This window comes from Scyliorhinus canicula, chromosome 1 (assembly GCF_902713615.1).
Source record: "Scyliorhinus canicula chromosome 1, sScyCan1.1, whole genome shotgun sequence".
Classification (NCBI taxonomy): Eukaryota; Metazoa; Chordata; class Chondrichthyes; order Carcharhiniformes; family Scyliorhinidae; genus Scyliorhinus; species Scyliorhinus canicula.
This window is the reverse complement of record NC_052146.1, coordinates 176721785-176734059: the sequence shown is the minus strand read 5'-3', so window position 1 is coordinate 176734059 and position 12275 is coordinate 176721785. Positions and strand designations below refer to the sequence as shown.

The following is a 12275-nucleotide window of genomic DNA, read 5'->3' as shown; positions in this document are numbered from 1 at the left end:
GATTTCATAACTTTTTGAATTTCGGATAAAGGGTGCTCAATCTGTACTTGTTTAACCAATGTCCTCCAGCTCCACGCTCAGATTGCCCGCTTAGTCCCTAATGGACCCTACTCTTTCCCTGGTTATCCTCTTCCCCTTAATATACTAAGGAAATCCACCTTAGTGAAGTGCTGGTCAATTAGATTGGCTGGCATTTCTGTAATCCCAGAAGTGCCACCGAAAGATATTGCTGGGACTACAAGCAGTTCCCAAAGCTGTAGAACCCGAACTGACCGGATCCGTTAAGTCCAAGGTTGGGGGCCAGGGGGGACAGCAGCAGAACGTTAAAATGGACAGTGCATCTGATACGCCCAGGAAATGCTCAAAGAAGGTTCCCCCACCTCTTGCATGACACCAGCTGGCAGCTAAAGCTACTGGGCTTCCCTCGTGGCTGTGGTGAACGTATTGCATTAACCATTCACCATGTACATCACTGTATCACACTGTTGGCTTTGTGGGCTCCGCCCCTTGAGGGGAGGTATAAAGAGCAGCTGCCCTGTAGGCGGCTCTCACTAGTAGAGCAGTCACAGGCAGGCACTGTTCTAGTCGATTATAGCCACAGTTTACATCTACTCTCTGTTTCACGTGAATTGATGGTCGCATCAATTTAATCGGCGACAACACCACTATGGAATCGGCCCTCAAACCTGACCGACTGGAACTCAACCCACAAGCTGCGGAGGCAAAAGGGATTTTTTCGCACTGGCTCTGCTGTTTCGAAGCCTGCATCACCCACTCCTCCTCGCCTTCCATCTCCGACGATCAGAAACTGAGCCTCCTCCACACCCGGGTGAGCCATCGAATCTCTGTACAACTTGAGGAAGCCTCCACTTATGCAGACGACCTCGCGATGCTTAAGCATCTATACGCAAGGCCAGTGAACGAGGTGTACGCGCGGCATCTCCTCACTACTCGCCGCCAATGCCCTGGGGAATCGCTGGAGGAGTACCTACACGACCTCAAAGTCGTTGTGCGAAGTTACAACTACCAGGCTGTTACGGCCACTCAACATATGGACCTCGCCGTCCGGGACGCCTACGTGGCTGGAGTCAGGTCCAACTACGTGAGACAGCACCTACTCGGGAAAGGTGCCCTAGACCTGGAAGAGACAGTAAAGCTAGCCTCCTCCCTAGAAGTAGCGTTCCAAAGCCTCAACGCGTTCCCGTCTGATCACGCGACCCCCTCGTGGACCCCCGACCAAAGAGTACCCCTGGCCTGTGCCGCACGGCTGCCCGCACAACACGGGGGGCTACCCTGCTATTTCTTCGGCCAGCATCAGCACCCCAGGCAGTGCTGCCGGCCTGGATATGCGAACTGCAGCGACTGGGGTAAAAAGGGGACATTTCACTAAGGTTTGCCTGGCCAGATCCAAATCCTCAAAATCGCAGGCCTGACTCTCGGACTCACAGACCCCGCAGTATGGCAGCGTGTCTGCCAGCTCCGCCCCAGGATGCGTCATCGGCCTCGTGTTGTCCGTGGGGACAGCCATCTTCAAGCCCGCACAACACGTGCGACTCACGGGGGCCGCCATCTTGGCCATCCTCGCTCACGTGGCCCGCCATGTGCAACTCATGGTGGCCACCATCTTGGACTCCACCTTCCTCACCACCCAACACATGCACCATCTTGGCCGCCATCTGCAACACCACCCAACACATGCGGCCGACGGGAGCAGCCATCTTGGGACCACCCCAGCACCTCCGACCATGCTGGCTACCCGCAACTCAGCGCGGTCACCCTTGACCAGTCGCGACCCAAACACTTCCGGAGCTTCCATTACACCGTCCGGGTAAGTGGACACGAAACGCCTTGCCTGTTCGACTGCGAGAGCACAGAGAGCTTCATTCATCCAGACATGGTAAGGCGCTGCTCGTTCCCAATCTTCCCTGCACATCAAACCATCTCCCTCGCTTCTGGGTCGCACTCAGTGCAGATCCGGGGGTGCACTAACGCAACCCTCGCGGTACAGGGCGCCGAGTACGCCGATTTTAAGCTATATGTACTCCCCGACCTCTGCGCTCCTCTCCTGTTGGGACTGGACTTCCAGTGTAACCTCAGGAGCCTAACTCTGAAATTCGGCGGGCCCCTACCCCCACTCACCATATGTAGCCTCACGACCCTAAAAGTCGACCCTCCCCCGCTCTTCGCAATTTTCACCACCGACTGTAAGCCAGTTGCCACCCGAAGCAGGCGGTACAGCATCCAGGTCAGGACTTTTATCAGGTCCGAAGTCCAGCGACACTTGCGGGAGGGGATCATCGAGGCCAGGACCGGGGAAAGAAGCGGATGGTTGTAGACTACAGCCAAACCATAAACCGATACATGCACCTCGATGCGTACTCCCTTACCCGGATCGCAGACATGGTTAACCAGATCGCACACTACCGAGTGTTCTCCACTGTGGATCTGAAGTCTGCGTACCACCAGCACCCAATCCGCCTGGAGGACCGTCACTACACGGCCTTTGAGGCAGACGGCCACCTCTTCCGCTTCGACCAGGTCCCCTTCGGCGTCACAAACGGGTCTCGGTCTTCCAAAGGACGATGGGCCGAATGGTGGACCAGTACGGGCTGCGGGCCACATTTCCATACTTGGACAATGTCACCATCTGCGGCCATGATCAGCAGGACCACGACGCCAACCTCCAGAGATTTCTCCAAACCGCCCAAACCCTTAACCTCACTTATAACAAGGAGAAATGCATTTTCCGCACAAGCAGACTAGCCATCCTCGGCTACGTCGTGGAAAACGGAGTTCTAGGACCCGACCCCGACCGTATGCGCCCCCTCCTTCCCCACTGCCCCAAGGCCCTGAAAAGGTGCCTCGGGTTCTTTTCCTATTACACCCAGTGGGTCCCCAACTTTGCGGACAAAGCCCGCCCAATAATCAAGGCCACCATCTTCCCACTGGCGGCCGAGGCCTGCCAGGCCTTCAGCTGCATCAAGGCAGATATTGCCAAAGCTGCGATGCGCGCGGTGGACGAGTCCGTCCCCTTCCAGGTGGAGAGCGACGAGTCAGAGGTCGCCCTCGCCGCCACCCTTAACCATGCGGGCAGGCCAGTAGCATTTTTTTCAAGTACCCTCAACGCCTCCGAAATTCGACACTCCTCGGTCGAAAAAGAAGCCCAAGCCATCGTGGAAGCTGTGCGGCACTGGAGGCACTACCTCGCTGGTAGGAGGTTTACCCTCGTCACCGACCAACGATTGGTAGCCTTCGTGTTTGATAATACGCAGCGGGGCAAGATCAAGAATGATAAGATCTTGAGGTGGAGGATTGAACTCTCCACTGTAATTACGATACAGTATATCATCCTGGGAAGCTCAACAAACCCCCAGATGCCCTGTCCCACGGCACATGCGCCAGCGCGCAAGATGACCGACTCTGGGCTATCCACGATGACCTCTGCCACCCGGGGGGTCACCTGGCTTCTCCACTACATTAAGGCCCGCAACCTGCCCTACCCCACCAAGGAGGTCAGAGCCATGACCAGGGACTGCCCAATCTGCGCGGAGTGTAAGCCGCACTTCTATCGACCGGATAAGGCCCACCTGGTGAAGGCATGCCGGCCCTTTGAGCACCTCAGTATTGATTTCAAAGGGCCCCTCCCCTCTACCAACCGCAACACGTATTTCCTCAACGTCGTTGAGTTCTCCTGCTTCCCCTTTCCAATCTCCCCGACATGACCACGGCCACCGTCATTAAAGCCCTACATAGTGTCTTCACCTTGTTCGGTTTCCCCACTTACGTCCACAGTGACCAGGGCTCGTCGTTCATGAGCGACGAACTGTGTCAGTACCTGCTCGGTAAGGGCATCGCCTCGAGCAGGACTACCAGTTATAACCCCCGGGGAAACGGACAGGTGGAGATGGAGAAAGCGACGGTCTGGAAGGCCGTCCTCCTGGCCCTATGGTCTAGGAATCTCCCAGTTTCCCACTGGCAGGAGGTCCTCCCCGACGCACTCGACTCTATTAGGTCCCTCCTTTGCACGGCCACGAGACCTCTCATGACCGCCTGTTTGTTTTCCCCAGGAAATCCACCTTCGGGGTCTCGCTTCCGTCTTGGCTGAAGACACCGGGGCCCGTCTTACTCCGCAAACACGTCAGGAGCCATAAGTCCGACCCCCTGGTCGAGAGGGTCCAGCTCCTTCACACCAACACCCAGTACGCATACATAGAACACCCCGACGGCCGACAGGATACGGTTTCCCTCCAGGACCCAGCACCCGCAGGTTCCACTACCACCACCACCCCAACTTACCCCACCCAACCTAACCTACGCTGACCGGCGCCCCTGTCCTTACATGGCACCCGCACCCCCTCCCACCCTCCATTCCCCCTTCACCGACCCACAGGAATGAAGTTCCAAAAGACACGCTCCCGGAGTCCGCGTCTGCGCCCGCACCGGTGACTTCACTACCCATGCCTGCACAGATAAGTTCGACACCCAGGCCAGCTGCGATACCAGAGCTTCAGCGATCACAACGCACGATCCGGGCGCCGGACAGGCTGAACTTGTGAACCCTTCACCCCCGCCGGACTTCAATTTTTTTAAACAGGGGGTGAAGGTGGTGAACGTATTGCATTAACAATTCACCATGTACGTCACTGTATCACACTGTTGCCCATGTGGGCTCCACCTATGGACTATTGTAAGATATTACCTGGAATGTATCATGTTGGTGCCTTTGTGGGCTCCGCCCCGGCTCCTCCCGTTGAGGGGAGGTATAGAGAGCAGCTGCCCTGTAGGCGGCTCTCACTAGCAGAGCAGTCGCAGGCAGGCACTGTTCTAGTCGATTAAAGCCACAGTTTACATCTACTCTCTGTTTCTTGTGAATTGATGGTCACATCAGTGGCATAGGTCACCCTGCGTAGATACTAGTGGGGGAGGGATGAGGCCCTTAAATGGCCAAGTAGTCTGCTTCCTTTCCCGATATAAAATTTCAGTTGGATTGGGAGCAGGCTGGTAAATGGCAGGAAGGCCATCTGTTGGATTTTACATGCACTCCAGCTTTCAAACTTGCCAGTCGGGCAGTGTAAAATCCAGCACATGTTGAGAAACATGGGGGGATAATTTTCAAATTTCATGAACTCAACTAGAAGCATTTTCCTTGAGGCAATAAATCAGAAATTCAGCCGCACACTGGTCAGAAGGTCACTTAGTTGTGCATGGCCAAGGCTCTGATTTGTGTTCCCAGAGTTGTATTTCCTCATCTAGAGCGTAAAAACAATAAGTTATCTCTCACTACAAATTGTGATCTGCTTCAGGCAGAAATTTGTAAGAGCAAGTGCTTCGGACAATGCTTAACCTGAGCAAAGGATTATGCTTTAGAAATAATCGTCATCTGCATTAGCTTCAAAGTTAATAATCCCAGGAACAAGCGGGGATTAAATGAACCACAGTCCAGACAAGTGGAGAAGTAGCTGAGATTCACTGGTGTTACAGGGGTCTAATTTACTCATGATTACAAAAATGTGAATATATTCGTGAGGTATTTTGCTGTTTCCATGGATTTACTTTGAAAGTGATTTTTCTCATTGCATTTGCTTCTCTGTCCTTAAGTCAAGGGCCTGGTTCTAAATAACTAGAGCAGAGGAAAATAATGATTGAAAACTTGTTGATTTCTTAATTTCTGCAATTATAAAAGGGTATTCTTAATGGGAAAATAAAACCAAGAAATATGCCGCAGAGAGGCCAGAGAATCTTGCCCAATATCGATATAGATAGATAAACTATAATAAAGGATCCATCACACATATTGGTACAGAATACATACTAGCTAATAGTGTAAAGGAGGGGAAGAAATATGGAGACAAATTAGGGAAATAAGTAAAAATGATAATCATTGGGAATTTCAACTATTAATTAGCCAGAAGGGGTGGATAAAGGGGTGGATAAAGTGGATGAGGGATTGGAGTTCCGACAAGATGCACAAGTCTCCTTTCTAATCCAATATTTAAGCCCACGACGGGAGAATTTGCTACTGGGTCTAATAATGGGGACTGAGTGAGGCCAGATAAAGAAAATAAAAATAAGAGAACATCTTGAGAAAAGTGACCATAATAAAAACCTTAAGACAGAGGTGACCAAAATGTTAATTTGCGGTCGACCAGTCGACTGGTCAATTATGAATTAGCTTCTCTTAGACCTCGTGCTTTCTGTGCACCACGCACTCGGCGCATGCATGGTGCACGTCCTCTGTGCATTATGCATGCGCAGAGTCGGCGCACTCGCGGTGCATGCTTGCTCCGTGGAAAAGGCGAGTGAACTTGAAATTAAATTGTATGCACATGGTAAACTTAACAGGTAATGATTGCTAAATGGCAAAATATTAAATAACTTTGCCTCGGTATATACAATGGAAACTAAAATGTTGGGCATGACATCACAAGAAAATCAAAAGGATGGATATTTAAGATGTGAAAGACAATTCAGAAACTAATCAAACAGAGATCATTAAAAATCTCTGGTATAGATGAATTGCATGCATGCATATTAAAATAAATTATGGAGGAGATAGCAGGGGTTCTGGTACATATATATATATATAAACTCTTAAAAAAAAAAGGAAATAGTGCCCAAGGACTGACAAGACAACTGATATTCCTGTCTTTGAAAAAGAAAATAGAACAATAGACCAATTAGCTTAACATCGATGACAGGAAAGATAACAGAATCCTTATGCAGAATAGTAATAGTATCAGAGAAAATAATTTAGAAACAGAAAATATAATCAATAGTCAAGCTGGATTCCAAATGGGAAGGAAATGTTGGTCAGCCTTATTGAATTTGTTGAAAAACGAACAGAAGTAGATAAGGATAATGGGAGTAAATGTAATATATTTGGACTTCCAAAAAAACCTTTGATAAAGTACAGCATAATAGACTTTTGCTAGGGTCAGAACCAAGTAGCCAGAAAGCAAAGAGTAAGGGCTAAGTAGAGTTACTCAGATTGATTGCAAGATTGTGAAAGATTCATCACATGACTGGAAACCTTCCCAGACATTTACTGCAGCGATCCTCCTGAACAATCTAAACAGCAAAACCTTTGTTTTCGAAAATAATGGTTTGCTCTATGATATTACAGGTGGCTCTATGGCTTTCATATTAGACATTCTGACCTGGATGGTTGGATTGCAAAAAGGATGGATGAACCATGTGTAAAGCGGGTAGCCCTCATCACTGAGCAGCCATCCTGCTTTAAAGCTTGAAAGCTGGAGCATGATTTGCATTGTGGACAGGTGTAGGATAAAAGCTTTCTGGTTGCTGTCGGACTGCTGGGCATTCACTGAGATGAACCTCTTGGTGTGGTCAGCCTTATTGAATTTGTTGAAAAACGAACAGAAGTAGATAAGGATAATGGGAGTATTCTCTCCATTTAAATGGGATGGGGAATGAATTGGAATGAGGGGGGGATGGGGAGTGAATTGGAATGAGGGGAGGGGATGAATGTGAATCAGGCCCAACTCCAGCACGGTAGCACAGTGGTTGGCACAGTTGTTTCACAGTTCCAGGGTCCCAGGTTCGATTCCCGACTTGGGTTACTGCCTGCATGGAATATGCACACTCTCCCCATGTCTGCATGGGTTTGCTCCGAGGTGCTCCGGTTTCCTCCCACAGTCCCAAGATGTGCAAGTTAGATGGATTGGCCACGCTAAATTGCCCTTAGTGTCCAAAAAGGTTAGGTTGGGTTACGGGGATAGGGTGGTGTGGGGTGTTCTTTCGAAGGATTGGTGCAGACTGGAAGGGCCAAATGGTTTCCTTCTGCACTGTAAATTCTATGTCTATGTCCAGGTGTCCTGCCCTCCAATAAATGAAATTCCAGCTTTGCAACACTGTTTGGATAAAGGCAGAATTGTGATTTCTGACACCCAATTCCTACTCCCATGATGAAAATCCAGCCTCAGGATTTCTTGTATACTGTTAATGTTACTTTGACCAGTTTAATTTTATTACTACTGTCTGTTAGTTGGCTTTGATAATCCAATAGCATGAATTTGAAGAGAATGGAATAGGATAGCATGACAGCATTAGATGAAGTAGGGGACAGGATATTTGTGTGAAGCATAAACACTGGCATTGACTAGTTGGGCAAAATGTGCTATTTCTGTGCTATATCTTCTCAAAAAATTGTGTATTTGTATGCTATTTTTCATTTGCACAATTAAAAAGTAAGTGCAAAAGGAGGAGATTTAATTCCTATGAACTAACCTGCACCTTGCAGTTAGACAAATAAAATCTTTGTGAGTTCTTAAATATGTTTTTTCTATGACTGGTTTGCTGGCCAGAAGTTAGATATTCTGTCCAAATTCAGTTGGGATACTCATAGTCATTTCTCTGGGTTGGCGACCAGGCTTCCTGAAAAGCGAAACACACGTTCCCCTTTTTACATAAGTTTTCTGCAACCATGGATCAAATTTAGACATTATCAGTGGTGTGCATGCTTATATATCACTCTTACTTGAAGAATGCAGCACCACTGTGTATCTTGAGACATTGCATGTGGCAATAGACAGCTTCAAAAATATTTAATCTAGTTACTGAGCGTTTTATGTTTTGATGAGTAAGTGATGCTGGTTCCACCAATTTTCTGTAAATAGCGTTTAGAAGTACCATTAAAAAAGTGAAAAATCAGATCTCAATTTTACCTTAGGTGAAGAACTGCCACATATCAACTTGTGCTAATACTTCCCGATCCCAAAAATTGAAATTTGGTTTGCAGACAATCATAGGCAATAGCTTATTCCAGGTCATGGATCAGCCAATTACTGCTAAATGTGACAAGCAAATGTAATAATATTTACCTTTACCCCTGCAAATAGCTGAGATAACTGACAGCCAGTATTTTTCTGAATATTCCGCACATCCTCTAAATGTCTGCGTAAACATGTTGTCTCTTCTTTGCTGTCTTTTACTGATCCTCGGCACTATTATAAAAAGGTTGAACGGTTGTGTGGTCAGTGTATAAAACAGTACTAATAATAAAAATCATTTGCATTCAAACTTACTCATGTTTCAGTTGCAACATTTATTGTTCTTAATTCTTAATAATAATTTATTGTTCTTATAATTCTTAATTGGAGACTGCCCACCGGATGTTTAATGTACTCACTGTGATTAATACCATCTATTTAGAAACTAAACACAAATTCATCAGATTCAATGAAAAAAATGCTACACATGGAAACGGCAATTCTTATCCACTACTTCAACTGATCTGTTACTGAATTAGCAAGTACAAAACAGCATACTTTAGAATGGGGAGTTGTGGATATTTACTTATATTTCAACGTTGCTTTTGTATTTTCTCTTCTCCTTTTTGTAAATCACTATATCAGCTCCCAATCCCCCAGTCCTGATTTTCTGAGACTTCAATAGTTATTTGAAGCCTCCTCAGGTGTAGATTGAAAAATTATTCACGCATACACTATATTTTATGAAAGGCAATTTCAGTGGGGGGAATTACGTGGTGCTAAGCACGGAATATTTATTTAATTTGAGCCCATGCCAATTTTTCTTACAAAATATTGCAAATGCTGAAAACCTGGAATAAAAAACCTCAATGGCGTGGCTGTATTTGGGAAAACAGAAACAGAGAAGAGTTATAATTGACTGGGAAATTGAATTCTGTTTCTCTCTCCAGAGATGCTGCCAGACCTGCAATTATTTCCAGCACTTTGTTTATATTTAGAATTTCCAGCACCCACAGTATTTTGCTTTTATAATACAGGATTAAGGTTTCAGAGCAGTGAGTTGTGAGTAGAATCCCCACAGTGCAGTTCATCAAGTCTGCAACGGCCCTCTGAAAGAGCACCCTACCTAGGCCCAAACCCCACACTATCCCCATAGTGCCAATATGGGCCATAGGGCCAATTTATCATAGCCAATCCACCTAACCTGCACATCTTTGGACTATGGGAGGAAACCAGAGCACCCGGAGGAAACCCACTTAGATATGGAAAGTGCAAACTCCACATAGTCACCCGAGGTCAGAATCTAACCCGGGTTTCTGGCGTTGTGAGGCAGTAGCACTAACCATTGTACCACCGTGCCACCCTGATGATTGCCACACCTGCTGAATATTTCCAGTATTTTCCCTTTTTATTCAACATTTAACCTGATTGGTTGAGCATGCATCTGCATCATGCGCCTTATCCATATATAAGCATGTAGCACTTTTGAAATGAAAGAGAAAATGCTGGAAATCGCAGCAAGTCTGGCAGCATCTGTGGGAGAGAAAAGAGCTAACGTTTCAAGTCCGATGACTCTTTGTCAAAGCTAACAGACAGAGAGAGTGGGAAATATTTATACTGTGAAGTGAGAATGAAAGATGAGTCATAGCCACAGAAACCCAGGGAAACCAGGTGCTAATGACCACAGAAGCCAAGGGGGAAGAAATGGCAGTCCCCAGAAAGGACAAAAGATGTGAAAGGACAAACAGCAGAGAAACTAACATCTGAGGGTGATGAGGGAAAGCAAAGAGGAGAAAGGGTAAGGTAAGATGGATAAGATGGGGGGCGGGTTTAAATATATATTAAGAAAGACAAGAAAGAAAAAAAATGGTAAAATGAAATGGGATGAAAACATATGGGTCGAGGTGGGTTAGAGCTAATCATCTGAAGTTGTTGAATTCGATGTTGAGACCGGAAGGCTGTAGCGTGCCTAACCGGAAGATGAGATGTTGTTCCTCCAGTTTGCGTTGGCTTCACTGGAATATTGCAGCAGGCCAAGGACAGATATGTGGGCATGGGAGCAGGGTCTTGTGTTAAAATGGCAAGCAACGGGAAGGTCAGGGTCCTGAATGCACACAGACCGAAGATGCTCAGCAAAGCGATCACCCAGTCTGCATTTGGTCTCCTATATAGAGGAGACCACATTGGGAGCAGCAAATGCAATAGACCAAATTGGAAGAGATGCAAGTGAAATGCTGCTCAACCTGGAATGAGTGTTTTGGGCCTGGGATGTTAGCATGGAAGAGGTAAAGTGTTACACCTTCTGCGATCGCATGGGAAAGTGCCATGAGTGACGGGAGAGGTACTGGGTATGGTGGAGGAGTGGACTAGATTGTCTCGGAGGGAACGGTCTCTGCAGAATGCTATCAGAGGGAGAGAAGGGAAGATGGGTTTGGTGGTGGCATCACGCTGGAGTTGGTGAAAATGGAGGAGGATTATGCTTTGCATACGGAGGTTGGTGGGATGAAATGTGACTCAGTGCCATACTTGCCATTATAATGCTCTTATCAAGCACCTTGGAATTTATGTTCTTTTTTATACATTTAGAATACCCAATTATTTTTTTCCAATTAAGGGGCAATTTAGCTTGGCCAATCCACCTACCCTGCCCCTCTTTGGCTTGTGGGGGTTGCAGATACGGGGAGAATGTGCAAACTCCACACGGAGAGTGACCCGGGCTCGGGATCGAACCTGGGTCCTTCGCGCACCTTGGAATTTATACTATATAAATCCAAATTGATGTTGTTATCGTCTCAGTAATAATTGTGTCAATAAGATTGCAATCTTGGGAATTTTTTTGATATAAATGTTGTGATATGATCACCCTTCATAATAATTTAGTATATTGCTATTCTGTGCAGAGTACTGCTTGGAGGGTTCAGCAGTCTTTCAAAGCTGGCACCCTTCCCTACTAAGGGACAGCATCTCATTTGAAAATCAGTGTTTAATGCTACGCTGTATTAAATGAGATATTACTTTAGCTAATTTCAGGTGAAGCAGAGCGTTTTCAGTCTCCAGCTGAACAATTCTTTCTTCTTTGCCCTGAAATTAAAGAAAACATAATGTAAGAACACTTTAAAATGCAGTTCTCAGCCAAAGTTCATTTTTATGGTATTATGCACTTATCTAGTTAAATCTTTGCGCATTGTGTGCATAAGATTAATGCCGATAATCTCACATAGCAATGCTGACATGTATTACTGTAGTGCAATTTAATAAGATACAACAACATGGCACAATGTAGTAGTCTTGCCCAGCAAAGCTAGCATCAAAGCACTTGGTGTTACATTATAATTTATTACTATTTCCATTGCTGCCTGTGTGGCAAGATGAATGTTCTAAGCAACACATGTACCGTTCTGGAGATGATCATTTCATAAAGCATTTGATCCAAATGCAAGCTTCAGTGGTGGAATTGAGAGGGCACAATGGTTAGCAGTGTTGCTTCATAGCGCCAGGGTCCCAGGTTCGATTCCCGGCTTGGGTCACGGTCTGTGCGGAGTCTGC

At 46.7% G+C, this 12275-nt stretch overlaps 1 protein-coding gene across 1 annotated transcript in view; it reads right to left on the bottom strand.

Moving 5' to 3' along the window:
• kif25 (kinesin family member 25) overlaps nt 1-12275 on the bottom strand; it is a 248505-nt gene that overhangs the window by 226386 nt on the left and 9844 nt on the right. Inside the window, exons 2-3 of the mRNA XM_038803315.1 lie at nt 11745-11810; nt 8841-8963 (exon numbers count right to left, since the gene is read on the bottom strand). Of these exons, the coding sequence (XP_038659243.1) occupies nt 8841-8963; nt 11745-11810 (189 nt within the window). The remainder of the gene's footprint in view (nt 1-8840; nt 8964-11744; nt 11811-12275) is intronic.